Consider the following 21,874-nt stretch of genomic DNA (forward strand, 5'->3'; position numbering starts at 1 on the left):
TGACACAGACACTTCAGTTAGCATGCATGTCCCATGTCAACACAATACAATACAACACCAAACACAAGACCAAACACACCATGACACTTCATGGACAATTAAGCTTGTGTTATATACCAATGAAAACAACCCTTTATGCAAATGGATGTAAATGATCTCAATAACAGGTAACAGGCTGGGTTTGGATCAGGTTAGATCCGAAACCAGTCTGACCCAAGCACCAGTACCAATGTTGAAACGGGTATAGCACTCCTCGAGCAGTACCCATGATATATAGGGTGACATAACATAGATAAACTTATTGACCCTAATATGAAAAATTCAGTAATAGAATTAGCATTCCAATAAAGTGACAATAATCTGAACACTGCGGACATGAAAACTATTTGAACATAAATTTTATTGAATAGGCATCAAGACAAACAAGCACTGCATAAACTAAAAGAAAAAACAGTCTACACATCATGTGATAATTAAACTAAAAGAAGATAGATACTGAATTTTCCTATAAAGTATGAAAAAGACATCAGAAATAAAGGTGAAACTGCTCTTAGAAAATAAAAATGAGCATGTTCATCAATCTCTTCCATTCTCAAAGAGCACCAAGCAAAAGATATATAGGCTACTAAAAGAATACACAAAATTACATCTGCCAATAATAGAATAAAAAATGCCATAATTTTCGCAAGGCTAAGACAAACCTCCAAAACTTCCCGATAATGAACAAGTACTATACGTTCAAGATCTCTGTGGAAAAAAAAATAAAAGGAAAGAATATATTAGCCACATTGTTTTAGCAAAAAACCCAAGTATAATATCAGCATGAACCATGAATGCCAGAATACAACACACTAAGTCACTTAAATGTTCATCAATTTTATGAAAAAAAGTACCTTACCACAAGCAAGAGATATTTCTTATAATGTAAACTTAGAGAAGCTTGTGACAAAGTATTTCCAGCTATGTCACATAGTGTACGAGACATGCCTTAATACTAGGGGTGTCAACAGGTCGGGTTTGTAATGGAATAACACAAAAGTAAATAAATGCCACTTATGGACTTACAAGAACACAACCAACCAAGAAGAACACTTGATCAAGCCACACTACCCACACAAAGGTCAAAACAAATGTTCTAGTATTGAATGAAATGCTCTAAAGGCATTGGAAGATACATGAGCTTGAAGCCCTATTTATAATACATATGAGGCAAAGGGTCTTAGAATTCCACCTTCTTTTCTGCATTGAGAAAACGAGAGAGAGAGAGAAAGAGAGAGACGAGAAGAAAAAAAAAGTTAGAGAAGGGGGCTGCGGCTCACGATTTCATTCACAGGAAATCGTGACCTAATGTTAATATTAATATACTTAAGTGTATACAGTGGTTCAGGTCGGGTCTGGTGTATTATCCGAACCCGGATACAAATAAAAGGATACAATAAAAACAAACTTTTAATTCGGGTCTGGTACAGGATCCAGACCCGAAACACTTTTCACCTTTTTCACCCCCCCTCAAGTTGATCATGGTTATGGACCATGCACAACTTGCTTTTAAGCGACCAAAAATGATCCTTGGTTAACCCTTTCGTAAATAGGTCCGCAACTTGTTTTCCAGTATTGACGAACTCAGGCTCAATCTTTCTTTCTTCAACTTTCTGTCTCACAAAGTGTTGGTCAATCTCAATGTGCTTAGCACGACTGTGATGTACTAGATTGAATGACATGTTTATAGCACTTTGGTTGTCACATAGCAAGATAGTGTGGGAGATCTTTTCTCTTACTTCAGTCAGTAAATGTCTGATCCATGTGACTTCGGCAGTAGCAGTAGCCATAGATCTATACTCAGCCTCAGTACTCGATCTAGCGATAGCCTTTTGCTTTCTACTGCTCCAAGAGACTAAATTTCTTCCAATGAAGACACAATGTCCTGATGTAGATCTTTGTTCATCAGGATCTCCTGCCCAGTCTGCATCACTGTAAAACCCGAGATTTCTTATTTGAAAATATCTCAAATTTTTCAATTTGGGCCTAGATCCACATTACGGATCCAGGACCCATAAAGGGGGAATGATTAGTATTGATTGAAATCTTGATTTAAAGGGTAATAAAAGAAAATAAATGAATTCTTTTTATTTATTTAAAAAATTTTATTTTAATTCGAGGATCCACAGTGGATCCATTTGGATCCACTTGTGGACCCATTTCGTTTTGGGGCATGGGTTGCGGGTCCCGGGTTCGGACCCGAGCCCCACCCCAACTAATGTTTTTTTTTTAAATAGGAAGGGCAACCCGATAAGGGTTTGCCCGATAAGCCCTAGCAGGAAAGGAAAGGGGGGGGAAAGGGGGTGTTACGCAAGGCGTAACCGACCCCCTCCCATCTCGGCGAGGAAGGAGGGAGCCTGGGGTCGATAAAAGGGGGGGTGAAGAGGGGGTTATGCCCTCTTCACTCGGGCTCTCTCTTCCCCATCTCTCTCTCTCTCTCTCTCTCTCTCTCTCTCTCTCTCTCTCTCTCTCTCTCTCTCTCTCTCTCGCTCAGTGTGCGCACGCTGGAGGGCAACCACCATCGACAGGCAGCGTGGGCTACCGGCTGCCAGTGAAGGTCGTGGCAAGCAGCATCCACACTCCCTTTCTCGCGTCAGCAGCCTCCAGTCACCGGAAAACCACCGTGAAAAAGGTACGGGTACCTCTTTTTGTTTTCAAATGGGGCATCGGTGGAGGTTCGATTTCATGCAACAATCGATGGAAAATCGTGGAGAACAGTTCCACTGTTACTCCCTTGCACCTTCTGTGCTTTTGATGTATAGAAAAAAAAAAAAAGGGGAAATAGAAATTTTCAGTTGCAAGATATGTATGCTGTTGTTTGCAGGCAGCATACACAGGCCCATATTGGGGCCTGTGTATATGCTGCTAAGCCCAGCCAACAAGGTCGGCTGGGCTGGGGCAGGTGGGTGTATGCTTTTGAACCCAGCCGACCCTGGTGTTCTTCTCCTATTCAAAAAAAAAAAAATTATATATATACATGACATTTTTGCAGGCAATGTGCGTAAATAACAGTTCTTTTAATGTTGTTCTTATTGACAGCATACACAGGCCCATATTGGGCTTGTGTATATGCTGTTAAGCCCAGCCATCAAGGTCGGCTGGGCTGGGCAGAGTTGCAAAAAAAAAAAAATCAGTTCCTTGTCGCAGGTTATGCTGTTCTTTTTGACAGCACACACAGGCCCAAACTGGGCCTGTGCACATGCTGGTGGACCCAGCCGACAGGGTCGGCTGGGTTGGGCTGGGTGTTTTCATCTATAAAAAAAAAATATATATATATATATATAATAACAAAGATGCTTAAGCTGTTGGATTTATGTTATGGTCAGTAAGAGCAGGATGGGATTTAAGTTATAAGCCCTTTTGGGCTGATTTGTGTTTTCATGTATCGATATGATAATCATGTTTAATCATGTTTTTTTTTTAGATAACAAGTCTCAAGTTGTATTTTTCCTTATACTTGAATATATCACTATGATGCATCTGTGAATCATACAATGTATGTTCTCTTTCAAACCGAATCAAGTGAACTCCCTTTGTGATCCATCTTAATCTTCCATTATGAATATAAATATTTTCTTAGCTTCTGATCCATCCGTGTTGACCCATTTTGCGTTTTCATATATCGATATGAAATTTTATGGAAAAACATTTAGATTTATTATGCTGTTAGGCATTCCTACTTTAATTTGAATGGTTGGAAAATATTGATATTGTTTAAATGAATTGGCATCAGATTTATCATGCTGTTAGGCATTCTTATTTTAATTTGAATGGTTAGAATGAGATGATAATTCATCCATGGTTTAATTCTGATATGTCTTAGAAATTAAAGATGGTATTGAATTTGTGATCCCTGTATTAGTGTTCCGGTGATCAAAATGAATCATCGAGGGTTTGGTAAACCCGAGTTGTGGGAATATTTTCCCTTACTCATTTCAATGCATTTCAAAGATCATGCTTCATAAAATATTTCAGCTTTATTGCACTGTTCTATATGTTTCCACAGGCCGGAGTCCTGTGATGGCTCTCGCGAGGTTGATGTGAGCTTTTATCTTTCCTTTTGCATATTATGTTGCAAAACTTAAGAAATTAAATTTTAAATAAAAGAAATAATAAAGCACAGTGTAATATACCTTCTGGGATCACCCATCTGGAGAATGGGGATCTTAGAAATCCTGTCTTGGGGGAGACTGTGAGGATACAAAACTCCGTGTGCTTAATTTTGGTCCCCTGAACCCGATATTGAGGTTCTTTCTCCTGGCCACGGTTTTAGGGAGAGTCCGCCACTTTACCCGGGAGTGGTGTGTTTGACACAGCTGTTGTTTGTTTTTGGTACCAAGGAAGTGGCACTTGTGGGCGTGGGGTGTCCCTTGTGTCCCCGACATTAGATGTGGAGGTCTAATGTTCCGAAGGTGATTCGGTCGAGGGCTAAGTTAGGACCCAGTAATAAAATATAAATTGTGTGCTAAGCTACCCTGGGAACCTAACTTAACCTCGGGGTTTGTACCCGTTTGGTGTATCCGCGGGCAACGGTAATTAAAAAGAAAAACTTAAGGTTGTATGCATTTAATAGGGCATGCATAAGGAAACAAAAGACTTAAATGGAAGCTAATAAAATGATTCATGCATTGCATAAAAGACATGCATTTTTCCTGTTATGCATTAGATCATGCATACTTTAATGGTTTCCTTAATCAATACATGATGGTACGTGTTGAATGTTTAATTCTTGTTGCATGCTGAAATTTTAGTAGATGCTGCTGCTTTACTGTCTTTGCATGCTTAGCAATTATGATTGTTGCATGAATAATTTTCCAGTTGCTATAAATTGTCTTGTATGCAATTCCATTAATTGTTACATGATATCTCATCTTCACTCGTTATCTCACTTGTTTCATTAAGAAGTAGCTGTGCTCAGGATTTCGATTCTGACACCCTACTTCGTTGGTTTTTCGCAGGAACAGGTGATCAGTGAAGTCGACAGCTACTGCGAGGGCGCGAGAGTCACAACGAGTCTTGACAGTCTTCTTTGTGGACAGAGTGGCTCTTCGTTTTGGTTTTTCAATCTAGTATTCTTGTTATTTGCTTATTGTCATCAGTAGTTACTTGAGTCGGACACTTTATTTTTGAGATTAGTTTTTAATTCATGAATAAAGGTAATGGTTAGTTATGGATGTTATTTGCAAGTTGATTTGTGGTTTGTGGCTATCCAGTTGGAATTGGAACTGTGAGGACCCCGGGTCTCTGGGAAGTTTTCTGCACTGTCTTAGAAAAAAAAAATCTGCATTTTCAAAGAAGATGAGTTGGGGTCGTTACAATCACAATATACAGTGAGTCTATGATCATCTTTGCCATATGACTGTGGTGAGTATGTCAATCCATCCCCAATCGTCCCTTTCAGATATCTAATGATTCTCTTGACGGCTTCCGTATATCCAGTACGTGGCGCATGCATAAATTGAGACACCTGATTGACTGAATAAGCAATATCAGGTCTAGTGAATGTGAGGTACTGTAACATTCCTATTATGCTTCGATACCTGGTGGGGTCATCACATAGATTTCCATCATGAGCGCTAAGTTTTTGATGAAGCATGCTCGGAGTTCCCAGAGGTTTACAGTCTTTCATGTCTGCCTTGCTGAGAACATCAACGGTGTACTTGTGCTGAGTGAATGTCAAGCCATGAGCCTGATTATCAATTTCTACACCAAGAAAATAGCGTAGAGCTCCAAGATCTTTCATTTTGAACCTCTGACCTAGTAAGTCTTTTACTTCTTGAATGTAGGCCGCAGAGTTTCCTGTGATAACAATATCATCGACATATATCAATAACAGAGTGGTCACAGTCTGACTTCTGAAAATAAACAATGAGCGATCCAGCATGGAACGTGAAAATCCATGTTTCTGAATCTCTAGTGAGAAGCTGTCAAACCAAGAGCGAGATGCTTGCTTCAGTCCATAGATAGCTCTTTTTAACCTGCACACATGAGTTTTACAATTTTGTTCTTGATATCCAGGGGTTGCTCCATGTACACTTCCTCCTTGAAGTCCCCATGCAAGAAAGCATTTTTTACATCAAGCTGACTCAACTTCCATCCATGTTCAACAGCCAGAGAAATAATAATTCGAATTGTTCTCATTCTTACAACTGGACTAAAGGTTTCATCATAGTCTTGCCCTGCTTCTTGAGTGAATCCTTTTGGCACAAGCCTTGCCTTGTATCGTTCGATGGTTTCATCTGGCTTGTACTTTATCTTGTAGACCCATTTACATCCGACAACATTTTTGTTAGGTGGTCTGGGAACAACTTCCCAGGTTCCACATTCATGTAAAGCTTGCATTTCATCATTTATGGCTTCTACCCACTTGGTAGAAGTGGCTGCCTGATAGTACATAGTAGGCTCATCTTCCTTATTGAGAGCAGTTAAAAAGAGTTGAAGATCTAAGGAGAAGTTGTTATAGCTAACCCACTTGTCAATGGGATGTCGTATCCGGCTTGATTTTCTGATCTCAAGAGTGTGAGAAGGATTCGAATTGCTGACTGAGACATGGTCTGAATGGCTTGATGATGTCGGTCTCTGTCTAGAATAGACAATGCCTTTGTATCTGCCTGGTGCTTTCTCTGAATTCTGTGGCCCCGACGTCTCAGTGTTTTCAGACATCTCTTCTTCTTGCTGCACACAATCAATCTGATGAACATGTTTCATTGGAACCAGCAAAAAGTTCTGAACTCAACAAGGATAATAAACTTCAGTTGGTATATTCGTTGCATCAGCTCTGTCATCAAAATTTTGTTCATCGAAGACAACATTTCTTGAGATTCTGATGCGTTCGTTGGTGGGATCATAGCACTGATATCCTTTGTAGTTATCTGCGTATCCCACAAACCTACACTTTTGGGCCTTGTCTTGAAACTTGTTTCTCAGGGACCGATCAATATGCACATAGCAAACACATCCAAAAACACGTAGATCATGATAACTAGGATGAGCTCCAAAGAGACACTGATAAGGAGACTTATTTTCCAGAACAACCATGGGCAGTCTATTTATCACATGCACGGCAGAATGAAAAGCTTATGTCCATAGGTTGATGGGAAGATTGTTGTCATGAATCATACTCATGGCACTTTCAACAATGTGTCTATGTTTTCGTTCAGCAATACCATTTTGTTGAGGAGTGTGAGGACAGGACACCCTCCTTCCTATTCCGTTATTTTGAAGAAAAGAAATACAGTCACGAGATGAGAATTCCCCACCTCCATCACATTGGAAAAATTAAATGGACTCAGAAAATTGATTTTTGACCAAGGAAAGGAAATTTTGAAACAAAGAGAAGACTGGTGACTTATTTTTTATGAAGTATATCCAAGTTTATCGAAAATAACTATCAACAAAGATTAGGTAATATCTGCTTCCAGACCCAGAGACAATTGGGGCAGGTCCCCATACATCAGAACAAATAATCTCAAAATGTTTTGAAGCTCTCTTATTAATGGAATGAAAAGGCAATACAAGACTCTTACACAAAAGACAACTAGAACATTTATGACTACTCTCATCCCCATTAAGACTTTCTTTTGGAATGAGATTATTGGAAACAAGTTTCTCAATAAAATGACTCCCACAATGTCCTAACCGACTATGCCATAAGAATGGCTTATTACATTCAGAGATACTAAAAACACTGGAAGAAGAGGATGAACACGACTCTAATAAAAGCTTCGAAATCAGGTGAGAAGGGCGAACATCATGACATGGAGCTTCTTAAAAGACATACATGTTGCCTCGTCTCTTTCCTTCAGCGAATGTTTCCCTCGTGCGTAGGTCCTTGACCTGCACAGAGAAGGGAGTGAATTCAACTGAAGCATTATTATCATCAATAAGTTTAGAGACGGAGACAATATTTTTCTTAATGTCAGGAGCATGAAGAACATCAGAAAGGGTAAGAGTGGAATGTGACATGGGAATGACAGTCTTTCCAACATGAGAAACAGGATGGTGGAATCTGTCTCCAGTGACAATCTTATTTTTTCCGAAATAAGGAATAGGGTTAGAAATTTTACCTGCATCGCCGATTACATGAGTTGCTGCCCCTGAATCGACAAACCATGTGCCTTCATCACTCTGCTTCAATTTTAACTCTGACAAGGCCGATATCAACAAATCTTTAATTTCCCCACTGTCTCTGGTATTTGTGAATTTTCTTTTGGTTTCTGTCTGTGGACCCTTTCCTTTATTCTCTGGATTATGCCAACAATTTGCCTTGATATGCCCCTTCTTGTTACAAAAGAAGCAAGTAGGAATGGATCTTGGTCCCTGCGCATGAGCTGACATGTTTAGAGTGGGAAGCAAACCACGCCCTCCGTGTCCACTTCGCCCTTGTCCTCATCGTCCCCGTCCTCTACCATAAGTCACTCTTGTGGTCAAAACCTCTTGAGTATTTGGATGATTATGAGTTTCTTCAAAGAATCCCTTCAGAGTCATCTCATACTGGATCAATTTGGCTCGTAACTCATTGAAGGTGGGAAGAACAGGAAGGCACAATAGTGATGTAACTATCATATTGTAGTCGGATCCCAATCCACTCAGAGTTTGTTGCACCATGTCATTATCACTAATAGCACACCCTATGACTGCAAGTTGGTCTGTGACAATCTTTATCTTGTTCAAATATTCCATGATGGTCATAGAATCTTTTCTTAACAATTGAAATTCCCTTTTTAGAAAAATCACTCTTGCTTGAGAAACCTGCGAATACGTCTAAACCAGTCGTTCCCAGAGTTGTAGCGTTGTACAGTTGTCAGGAATGGCAACGAGAATTTCCTGAGACAGAGTTGATGTGATGTATGCAACAACTGATTGATCTTTCCTTTCCCAATTGAGAAATTCAACATTTTTGACAAACACAATTGAACTCGCCCCTTGGTCATCTTTTTCTTCTCGCGGGATAAATTCAGGTGGGACTGAAGTGGTTCCATCAAGGTGACCTAAGAGACCTTGACTCCTTATGAAAGGAATAATTTGTCTCTTCCAAATCAAGAAATTTGAGGTGTTTAACTTTTCAGAAACAAGCTGGTTGAGAAAACTTGAAGACAGGTTTGATTGAGAGTGATAAGAATCCATTGAGAATTAGAAACAACTGAAGTATCCACAAAAATTAGTGTTTTTTTTTTGGAAAACAGAAGGTCGTAAATGGACAGAATCAGTCAGAGGATGCAGGGATGCAGGAATGCAGGTTCAGCTTGTGAAACCTAGTATTCAACAATGTGAGAAAAAAAAAACTGACACGTTAAATATATTTGATATATATTTGAATGTGCAAGTACGAGAAGAAGGATGGACCCAAGAAGATCGAACAGGCAATATCAATGAGAGAAACAGGGATCGCGATTGATCTGGTGTTTCACGTGAGTCGATTTCAGGGATTCACGTGAAACACAGCCACTCACGTTACGATTTGGATTAGCGTGAACAGGATTCACGTGGGCCTCATATGCAAGAGAGGGACAGACCCACTTGAGGTGTGGGTGCAGAGTGAAATTCAGAAAAAGAGAAGAAGAATGAGGGAAGAAGAGGAGGAAGAAGAAGAGTAGATAAAAAATTTTAAAATCTCACTGGAATATCAGAACCTGTTTAGAATAGATGAGGGCTTCACATTGGCTGTCGATGGGTTCAGCTGAAGATGGAGAAGACTCGTTAAAGCGGCTGTTGATGGGCTCGGTTGAAGATGATGAAGGTGGCTCGTTGAAAGAAGAAGAAGTAGCTGAGTCGCACCTCACGAGAACCCTTTCCGGCCCTTAGGCAGATCTAAGCTCTGATACCATCTCAGAATTCCACCTTCTTTCCTGCATTGAGAAAACGAGAGAGAGAGAGAGACGAGAAGAAAAAAAAAGTTACGAGAAGGGGGCTGCGGCTCACGATTTCATTCACAGGAAATCGTGACCTAATGTTAATATTAATACACTTAAGTGTATACAGTGGTTCAGGTCGGGTCTGGTGTATTATCCGAACCCGGATACAAATAAAAGGATACAATAAAAACAAACTTGTAATTCGGGTCTGGTACAGGATCTAGACCCGAAACACTTTTCACCTTTTTCAAAGGGAGCATCCCAACGGTCACATTTGTGACCAGAGTTACCAGAAATGCCTAGGTAAGTGGGGAAGCGCGCTTCCCCAAAGCGCGTTTTGGAAGCGCGAATCGTCGTGCTTCCAAAACGTGCCGGGAAGCGCACTTTTTTTTGGGACGCACGCTTCCCTTTTATGGGAAGCTGGCTTCCCCCATTTTTTTCGTTTTGGAACTGCGAGTTACAAGCAAGGTTTGACAGCACATATTTAAATATAACAGTCAGTTTAAGCCTTATCAAGATTTACTGCCTGTCCTTTCAACTATATCTTTGAAGCTGAAAGCATAAAGTAAAGCTCAGTTGAACATGTAATTCTTATGACCGAGAGCAACAAGCATACAATCACATTTTACCTGGAACTTGCAGGGAATAGCATGAAGCAGAAATTCATAAGTTAACCATTGCAGAAGTTTAAAGGTTAACCAGCGACTATTTCCAATAGCTCAATCACTTCTTATCTCTTGATCCCCTTTGACATTGCAGTTAACTTTGAAATTCAATTAATGTACCATGCCTTATGAAAACAATTTTAGCACCATGCAAGTATAGGCTGCGTGGGGAGATCAAGTAATAACAACTGTAGTTATCAAATGAGAATGGCAGCAATGAAATATTTTTATTCAGAAGAATTGCCAATGTTAGAAAATTATTTTCCTCTGAATCTCTGATAAATCACTAACAAGAAGACATTTGAGAAATGCTCTTTTATGAGTACGTTTACACTAGCATACTTCTTCTGAGATACTTCCACAGAAGATCTGCATATGGTACTTGGGCAAAATAGAGTATCAACAGCATTACTTGTGCCTATATGTAAACATATAGATGTGATATACCTGGTTATCAAGCTATGCCACTAAGGAATCATTACATGTGCAACCAATGTCACAATAAGAGAAGCAAAATTATAAGAAAACAGCCAATTATCAATGCGGTCTTCCATTTGCAAGCAAGAGTTGGGAAAAATTTAACAATAAGAGTTCCGTCATTTTTTCTCTTTTTTCGCTTCACCCTAGCTTCCTAGGTCACTTCCGGTTTGCTTCTAAGTCGTCCCACGCTTCCCGTTTCCTAAAATTTTGAAAGTAACTTGCTTTCCGCTTTCCGCTTCCCGCTTCCCGCTCCCGCTTCCTTGACTGGCAACCATGTTTGTGACTGTTGGGAGCAGCTTCAACAGCTAGTTGGAGCTGCCCAATCATATCACACATAAAACAAAAAATTAAAAGAATAAAAATACACAGTCAGCCACTAATGGGCTGACGCCTATTACAATGTAAAATGACTAGAATGCCCTTGATGGGTATTCTGGTTTATATATATATATATATATATATATATATATATATATATATATATATATATATATATATATATATTAGAGGGCTAATCTTAACACCCCCAATCAAATTCATGGTGTAACAACCGAGAGTTGGACAAGTAGGAAGTGAAACCTAGGTGACGGGAACGCTTTAGTGAAGAAATATGTCAGTTGATACTCAAATGAAACATAAGGCAACATGATGGTCTTCTTTAAAAATTCTTCACGAACGTAGTAGCAATCAATTTCAATGTATTTAGTCGTTTCATGGAATATATGATTGCTTGCGATGTATACTGCGCTCTTGTTGTCACAAAATAATCTTGAAGGTTCTGCAATGTGAACTCCCAAACCCTCTAATAATTGTCTCAACCATACTAACTCAGACATAGTTGTTCCCATGGGACAGTACACTTCTTCAGTGAAAGAGATGAACACATTTTGTTGCTTCTTTCATCGTCGTGAAATTAAAGAATCATCTACAAAAACACAACCAGTGGTTGAGCATCTATCATTTACATGCCCCTCAGTTAAAATCAGAATATGCAATAACTTCTAACGAAAAAGAGGATGAAAAAAATAACCCATAATTAATAAAAAAATTAATATATCTAATAATTCTCATTACATAACTCATATGTACTGTAGTGAGAGCATGCTGAAAGTGACTAACAGAATGAATAGCATGAGAAATATCATGACGAGTAATAGAGAAATAAGACAAAGCTCCAATCATTTGTCTATATGGAGTTGGATCCTTTAAAGATTCTCTATCATCTTTCTTCATTTTTTGTATTTATGACCTCTGAAGTATCAACTCGTTTTTTATCTCAGAGTCTTGATTGTTCTATGATCTGTGCTGCATACTTAGTCTGTGACAAAAAATAATCAGAGGCGAGTAAGTCACTTTTATTCCAAGAAAATATTGTAAAAAACCAAAATATGTCATATCAAAGTTATCTTTGAGCACATGATTAACTCCCTGCTCATCAGCTCTTATGATAATCATATTATCAACGTAAAGAAGTAATAGTATTATTTTTGCATTAAAAGACTTAGCAAACAATGCAGTATCAGTATAACAAGATTTAAAATGAAGTTATGTCATCACACTACTGAACCGATAATACCAAGCCTTGGGGGCTTGCTTTATACCATACAATGCTTTTCATAATCGAAGAATTTTTTTATATGCTAAACTTAAACCGGGTGAAGGATCCATGTAAACTTCCTCATTGAGATTATCATTCAAAAAACATTTTTAAAATCCATTTGAAAGATTGGCCATTTTTTAATTGATGTTATAGAAATAAGGGTTCTAACTTCTAACATTGGTCATTCGAGCGAATTGAGCAAATGTCTTGTCATAGTCTATCCCATATTTTTTATTGCTAACCTAGATTTATATCTTTTTAATGTCCCATCACTTTTAGTTTTCATCTTATAAACCCATCTACGTCCTATAATTTTTCTTCCTTTAGGTAATTTTTGAATTTTTCAAGTTTTTGTATTTTTTAAAGCTTCTAATTCATAATTTATCACCTTAATCCATTCTTAATGATTTTTAACATCATGGTAAGATGTTGGTTTTTCATATAGGTGTATAGCCATTAGACAAGATCTATACTTAGGTTCAAAAGAATCATAGAATCTGAATCTACTATGAACCTTTGAAATTCTCACTAAGAGAATCTATAATTTGATTTTGAGAATATCTTTCTAAAGCACATGGCGGATAGTCTTTGATACGTCGAGTATAGGTTTGAATTTCATTATGAGATAGGTCTATACCATCAAGACTCGTGTTCACATTCCCATGTGCATCATGAGTATCCTCATTGTCACTCGCATGTGTTAAAACATATGTACTAATACATATATAGATATAGATATATATAAATATATATATATATATGTATTTACCCAAATACACCATAATACCCGATCGGTGTATTATGGTCTTTTCACAAGTACCCGATAGGGGTACTTGTTTTTCTCCTTTTATTTTCTTTATTTTTTTCCTTTTTTATTTTTTAAAATCTTTCTTTTTGAGCCACTTAGGGCCCAACATAGAGTCGTTGGGACCCCCAACGGTCACATTTGTGACTGTTGGGGGCTCCCAACGACTCTTTTGAGAGCCCCAAGTGACTCCCTTGATGTATAAATAGGGGTGCGTCCCCTTGTATGTTACTATGCTTTTGAGAGCTCCTCTTTAATAAAAAGAGTCTTTATTTTATGTGTGTAGCCTTGTTGCAAGGCCTTCTGTATTTCCCTTAAGTGGATTTCTTCTCTCTTTTACTTGTGTATTAGTCCGGTGTTGGACTTTGTGAATGCATTTGCATTCTTGAATTCTTCTGCATACTTCATTACATCATGCACATCATGAATGTTATCTCATCTTTCATGCTTATTGACAAGGTCGAAAAGAAATGAATAGTCACAATGCTCTTGGATTTTTCTCTTTACCAAACCTATTTTCATTTTCAAAAAAAGTAACATTTCTTAAAACATAGAATTCGTTTCTTTTAGTGATCATAACATCTATATCCCTTTTTATATTTGGCATAATCTAGAAAAACATAAGGAATTGCTTTTGGAGAAAGTTTGTCATTTTTGTTGGTAAGGACAAAACATTTACAACCAAAGACTCTCGAACTTTTATAACCGGGAGATATTTTAAATAAATTTTCAATAGGAGAAGTATTTTCAATGTTTTTTTAAGGCATTCTATTTATCAAATAAGCTGCCATAAAAAACGGCTTCGGCCCAAAACATTTTTAAAACATTTTTTGATATAAGAAGTGTTCGGGTGGTCTCAACAATATGTTTATGCTTTCTTTTGGCTAATCCATTTTGTTGAGGAGTATAAGGATAAGATTTTTTTATGAATAATCTCATGTAAGTCAAGATAATTTTTTAACTCTTTTGACATAAATTCTCCTCCGAAATCGGTTCTAATAATTTTAATATTGGTTCTAAATTGAGTTTTTGTATAACAATGAAATTTTTTAAAACAATCGAATACTTCATATTTGTGTTTGAAGAAATATATCCAAGAGTGTCTACTGTACTCATCTACAAACACAACATAATAAGATACTCCTCATTTGGATACAATCAGAGTCAATCCCCATACATCTTAATGTACCAACTCAAATGGATTTTTAGATATAAAATGTCTAGGTCCAAAAGGCCAAGAATGCAATCATCACAAACAAAATATCTTTATTTATAGCGTGTAAGAAATGCAAACAAATGTAATTTGGACATACTAGGATGTCTTAGTCTTTTGTGTCAATTTTTTATATCTTTCTTTTTCACAAAATTACAAAGGTACGTTTTGATAACTCAATATTGTTAACATTGAGGTCTCTTCTTCTATAGCCTCGCCCAATCGGCTTCCGGGACTGAAGATCTTGTAATAAACAATCATTAGATGAAAACACAATTTTACATCCATGATCCGCAATTTGAGAAATAGATAAGAGGTTTAAATTCAATTTTGGTATTACTCTAATATCTTAATATAAAGAAAGTTTGTTGTTTTTTAAAAACCCCAAAACTTTTAATTTTTAATAAAGTTCTATCGATGGTTGAAACATAAGAATTTTTTGGGTTAGTATGACATTCCGATAATATAGACTCATTTGGAATCATATGGAAAGAAGCACCAGAGTCCATGATCCAAGAAGTCTAAACATGGTCACCACATGTGGACCCGACCGCTCCCGAAAAGGAAGAAGCTTGTTTTTTTAACATTGGTTGTAGTACCTTCATGAGTTGCACCAAAGATAATGAGTTGTTGCATTTGGAGTCGTCTACACCATTTTTTTCAAAGGATGGTCGGTCCCATTGAAGCCATCCTTTTATTATCTCTTTGATCTTATTTCCTTCTTTTGGGGCAAAAAGGCTTTATGTGTCATGGTTAATAGCAATGGTAACATATTATTTTACCACCTTTCTTGTATTCATGATCACTTCTTTTATCACTTTGACTTCTTCCATAGTCATTTAAATTTCTTTCATTCTCATTATTTTTTACAAGGTGAGGAGGTTTATAACTCCTAGTGTGATTACCGAGCTTTGACATAGCAAGCACGGATTCTTCATCCTTTGAAGCGGATGGTTTTTTCAACCTATTTTCCTTCATGGTTAACTCTTCAAAAGTTTCAACTATGGCAGGTACACCTCCTTTACGAAGGAGCGACTTGGTCCCTTCAAATTTAGGTCTAAGCCCGTTAACAAATTGATAGAAATGTTTTATTCTAATTTGTTTTTCACGAAGTTCTACATCTTGGGTGCAATGCCATTTTGACTCTAGAAGAGTCAATTCATCCCAAAGAAGAGAGAAGGCATTGTAATAAATGTTCATCTCTTCTTGGGTCATAGTTCTCACTTTATTTTGCACATTGCATATGTGAGCAATATCTTTGAGACTATAGATATCTTTTGTTAAAAATTATAATCTCATAGATAATCTCATATGTAAATATCCCATAATATGTAATCTTTTTTTCCAGTTTAGTTACAATAGCATAGGTTAGGTTTTTGCTTTTTAGTTTATTTTTCATTTTTTGGACATAATATAGACCTTTTGCTTTTTGACTAAGTCAAAAAACAAAAGTTGTGAGAGTCGTTGGACACTCCAACGGCTCTATTTAGAGTTGTTGGAATGTCCAACAACTCTCCCTTGAAAGAAGGAAACCCTAATCGATAGTGAGAGAAGAGAAGAGAGAGGGAGAGAGAGATTCCAGAAGGAGGGTTCAGTCCATCGTGACTGCCCTCTCATTCTATTTAAAATAAAGTGTAAAACACTAGGGTACGAAAATACCCTTTTTACAAAATGTTAATTTACAATACATGAGTTGGATCTGGACCCGATCCATTACTCAAATGGATCGGGTCAGACATACACAATGAAGATAACGATGCCTTCTTTTCAGCCTCCCTCAAGTTGTGCATGGTGTTGGACCATGAACAACTTGTTCTTCAAAAACCAAAATCTATCCTTTGTTAACCCTTTAGTGAGGATATCAGCAACTTGTTGTTTAGTTGACACATACATGGGCTCAATCTCTTTGTCTTCAACCTTTTTCCTAATAAAATGTTGATCTATTTCAATGTGCTTTGCTCGACTATGGTGAATGGGATTGAATGACATGTTGATGGCACTTTGATTGTCACACAGCAACAGTGACCGAGCAATCGGTTCTCCCATTTCAGTCAGAAGATGTCTTATCCATGTACCCTCGGCCGTGGCAGTGGCCATCGATCTGTATTCAGCCTCAGTGCTCGATCTAGCAATCGCCTTTTGTTTTCTACTGCTCCAGGATACCAAGTTTGGCCCAATGAAGCTGCAGTAACCGGATTCTAATCGTCGTTCGTCTGGATCACCCGCCCAATCAGCATCAGCATAAGTAACAATCTCATGGCCCCCGCCTGGATTTAAGTCTTCCTTGCCTTTGTATACCAGCCCATCACCCATTGTACCCTTTAGGTAGCGAAGTATACGTTTGACTGCCTCCATATGTGACACACGAGGTTCATGCATAAACTGGGATACCTGATTAACCGAATACACTATGTCGGGTCTAGTAAAAGTCAGGTATTGCAACATGCCAACTAAACGGCGATACTTAGTGGGATCTCCATATATATCCCCTTCTTGTGAACTCAATTTCTGATGAATGACACTTGGAGTTGTTAACGGCTTACAATCTGTCATGCCTGCTCTGCCGAGAATGTCCAGCGTATATTTGTGTTGAGTAAGGGTAAGTGTATCATTCTTGTTATCAACTTCTATCCCAAGAAAATATCGTAGCTCTCCCAAATCTTTGTGAATGAATAATGAGTGATCCAGAAGAGACCTAGAAAAGCCATGCCGTTGTATTTTTAGAGAAAAACTGTCGAACCAGGAACGAGAAGCTTGTTTCAAACCATAGAGTGCTCTCTTTAATTTGCATACATATTTTTTGGCGTCTCGTTCTGCATACCCAGTGGGTTGTTCCATGTAGACCTCTTCTTTTAAATCCCCGTGTAGAAAAGCATTTTTTACATCCAGTTGGCCCAATGTTTATCCATGTTTAATGGCTAGACTCAACACAATACGAATAGTCCCCATCTTAACTACAGGACTAAAAGTTTCATCAAAGTCTTGGCCTTCCTCTTGTGTGAATCCCTTGGCTACAAGTCGAGCCTTGTACCTTTCGATGCTCCCATCTGGTTTATATTTTATCTTGTACACCCATTTTGACCCAACGACATTTCTGTTCAGTGGTCTAGGCACAATCTCCCATGTGCCACATTCATGTAAGGCCTCCATTTCTTCATTCATTGCTTCTACCCATCTTCTAGAGCTCGCAGCTTGATAGAACATAAGAGGCCCATCCTCTTTACTTATGGATGTCAAGAATAACTGAAAATCCATTGAAAATTTTTTATAACTTACCCACCTGTCAAGCGGATGTCGAATCCGTGAAGATCTTCTGATATCCATTTGCTGCGAAACGGATGATCCAGAAGGATCCGTGTTCGTACAAGGAATGAATGAGGGCTCTTTCTCTCGCCGAGTGTACACAATTCCCATATACCTTGTTGGCTCCAAGTCATATGTGACAGTTTCCTCCGTTTGAGTCTCATTGGCTGAATCCTCATGTGGCTCATTCTGACTGCAATTTTCTGGATAGTCTACTGTACCGTTGGAGAAGAGTTCTGAATTTAACCATGGGTAGAATACCTCAATGCTGGAGCTTGAGTTATCAGTATCCACCATAGTTGAATTAGTATCCTGATCAGCAAAGTTTATTTCATCGAAAATAACATTCCTTGATATTTTGACACGCTTACTCAGGGGATCATAACACATGTACCCTTTGTAATCTTCTGCATATCCTATAAACCTGCATTTCAAAGCCTTATCTTGGAACTTGTGCCTGAGTGAGCTATCAATGTGCACATAACAAACAGACCCAAACACACGTAATTCATGATAATCAGGTTGTATGCCAAAAAGCGAGAAGTATGGTGACTTATTTTCTAAGATATTCATGGGCAAGCGATTTATCACATGAACTGTGGAGTGGAAAGCCTCAGTCCATAATGATATAGGGAGATTGCTCCCGTGCATCATGCTCATTGCAGTCTCAACAATATGTCGATGCTTCCTCTCAGCAATCTCATTTTGTTGAGGTGTATCAGGGCAAGACACCCTTCTCTTTATCCCATTATGTTGAAGAAAATTAACAAAATCACTCGAGGAGAATTCACCTCCTCCATCACACTGGAAATTAAGAATGTTGATAGAGAAATGATTTTGAACAAAAGAGTGAAATTTCTGGAACAATCCTAAAACTTCTGATTTGTGCTTCATAAAGAATATCCAAGTATAACGTGAGTAACTATCAATGAAAATAAGATAGTATTTACTGCCAGAAAAAGAAGTAATTGGAGCAGGACCCCAGACATCTGAACAAATGACCTCAAATGGCCTTGAAGCTCTTTTATTAATGGAAGCAAAAGGTAAAACATGACTCTTACATAGATGACAGCTAGAACATTTTGTATCAATGACTTCTGAACTCAGACTGGACTTAGGAATAAGATTATTCATGACAAGTTTTTCAATGAAATGACGACCACAATGGCCAAGACGACTATGCCAAAGTCTTGGCTTATTACTTTCAGAAACAGTAAATATAAAATCAGAATCAAAGACTTGACGTTGGTGAGGCTTCAAGGAGGAATAGTTGGAATGAATGAAGGAAGGATCTTCTTGGAAGATGTACATGTTGCCCCATCGTTTTCCTTCAGCGAATATCCTCCTCGTGCGAAGATCCTTGACATAAACAGAAGAGGGAGTAAATTCGACTGAAGCATTAGCATCATCAACAAGTTTTGAGACAGAAACAATGTTCTTTTGAATATTAGGAGCATGGATGACACTTGGAAGTTTAAGAGAGGATTTTGACATGTGTATAATGGCATTTTCAGTATGTGAGATGCATGATGGGATCCATCTCCTGTGACTATGCTATTCTTTCCAACATAAGGTGTAAGAGTCAAGAGCTTACCTACATCACCTGTAACATGAGTAACTGCTCCGGAGTCGACATACCAAATTCCTTTGTCATTTTGCTTCATATTTAATCCTGCCAAGGATGCCAACAGTAACTCTTTTACTTCTTCATCCTTTTTAGTCTCTGCTTGTGGAGCTTTCCCTTTGTTTTGGGGATTAAACCAACAGTTCGCTTTAATGTGCCCTTTCTTGTTGCATAGGAAGCAGGTGGGAATGGGTCGTTGACCCTGGACATTAGGTGATGGAAGTATGCCACGACCTCCATAGTTATTTCTCCCTTGGCCTCCTTTTCCTCGAAAAGAACTTCCTCTACCTCGACCATAACTCATTCCCATAGCCAGCACATCTTGTGTTCCGGAATTCCCATGAGAGGTTTCAGAAGAACCTTTCAGATTCATCTCATATTGCAATAATTTTGCACGAAGATCTTGAAACTTTGGAAGTTCTGGTAGACATAGTAAGGTTGTCGTCATAACATGATAGTCTGGCCCCAATCCACTCAAGGTTTGTTGTACTTTATCTTTTTCACTGACAAGACACCCAACAACCGCCAACTGATCTGTGATGCCTTTCATTTTATTCAGGTATTCCATAATAGACAAGGAATCTTTCCTCAGCATTTGAAATTCTCGCTTAAGAAACATAATTCTTGCCTCAGAAATTTGTGAATATGTTTGAACTAACGTATCCCACAGTTCCTTTGCCGAACAATCATCAGGAAGAGCAATAAGAACCTCCTGTGAAAGAGTTGAAGTGATGTATGCCACTAGCGATTGATCTCTCTTCATCCAAGCAACATATTCTGGATTCTTGTGAAGAACAACAGATTGTTCTCCTTTATCGTCCGCCTTTTCTTGCGAAAGGAATTCTGGAGGCGGTGGGACCGATCCATCCAGATGACCAGAGAGGTCCTGACTTTTTATAAACGGAATAATCTGTCTTTTTCAGGTTAAGAAATTGCAGTTATTCAATTTTTCAGACACTAGTTGACCAAGAAAACTTGAGGACAGACATGATTGCCCGTGAGAAAATTCCATTTGCTGAATATGCTTGAACTGTTACTTAGGTATGAAAAACAAAGAACTCGGCTAACAGAAAAATTTTCAGATAAGGAAAGACAGATGGCTACTAGCAGGCAGTTCTCTTTAGCATCAACAAAAAAAATACAAAGCAGGAAATCACAGATTGACAGTGATTAGCAGGTAGCAGGGAAACACATAGTCAATGCAGGGGAAAATAGCAGGAAGGAAATCACAGATCAAGAGAGGCAGGTAGAAAACAACAGGGATTAAACCATGGATCGAAAGAGGATCGAACTTTCACAAAGGAAAGAGGGAACCTGATTTTATTAGACACAGATTTTGTTGGTAGAAACACACTGCTGAGAGAATCACAGATTGATGTTGTGGCTCTTTGAGATTCACGGCTGATAGGTCCAGAAGTAGATAGGAGCACACTGATGAAAAGTCCAGAATCACGCAGATTCACGCTGGGTTTTTCTTCACACAGATTCACGCGTGATATTTGAGGGTTACAATACCACGCAGATTCACGCTGGGATTCACGGCTAGGTATTTGATTCACGGCTGATAAATCCACTCTGCTGACGCTGATGGATTCACGCTGGGTTTTGCTCACACAGATTCACGGTTGATGAATCTGGACTTTCTTCACGCAGATCCATGCTGGGCTTTCTTCACGCAGATTCACGGCTGATGAATCTGGACTTTCTTCACGCAGATTCACGGCTGATGAATCTAGACTTTCTTCACGCAGATTCACGCAGATCCACGCTGGGTTTTGCTCACACAGATTCACGGCTGATGAATCTGGACTTTCTTCACGCAGATTCACGCAGATCCACGCTGGGCTTTCTTCACGCAGATTAACTGCTCTGATACCATGAAAGAAGGAAACCATAATCGATAGTGAGAGAAGAGAAGAGAGAGGGAGAGAGAGATTCCAGAAGAAGGAGGGTTCAGTCCATCGTGACTGCCCTCTCATTCTATTTAAAATAAAGTGTAAAACACTAGGGTACGAAAATACCCTTTTTACAAAATGTTAATTTACAATACATGAGCTGGATCTAGACCCGATCCATTACTCAAATGGATCGGGTCAGACATACACAATGAAGATAACGATGCCTTCTTTTCATCCCTTGCCCTCGCTTTTTGTGTATATATACGAGGGAGTTACCCCATTGTATTTTATGGTGTGTACGTGGGTTTTGTCCCACTTAAATGAAATCAATTTTTCACTTTTTCATTTGGAATCTCTCTTTTGAGTATTTTGTGTGTGAACCCTAGTGGCCTT

General features: G+C 38.5%; 1 protein-coding gene across 2 annotated transcripts in view; it reads right to left on the reverse strand.

Annotated features, from left to right (window-relative positions):
- Positions 1-21,874, reverse strand: part of LOC149839215 (calmodulin-binding transcription activator) — a 66,210-nt gene that overhangs the window by 19,372 nt on the left and 24,964 nt on the right. For both annotated transcript variants that reach the window (XM_090002381.1, XM_090002380.1), the window contains exon 6: positions 702-747. In XM_090002381.1, the coding sequence (XP_089858507.1) occupies positions 702-747 (46 nt within the window). The remainder of the gene's footprint in view (positions 1-701; positions 748-21,874) is intronic.

This window comes from Nuphar pumila, chromosome 4 (genome assembly GCF_984573655.1).
Source record: "Nuphar pumila chromosome 4, dmNupPumi1.hap1.1, whole genome shotgun sequence".
NCBI classification, from domain to species: Eukaryota; Viridiplantae; Streptophyta; class Magnoliopsida; order Nymphaeales; family Nymphaeaceae; genus Nuphar; species Nuphar pumila.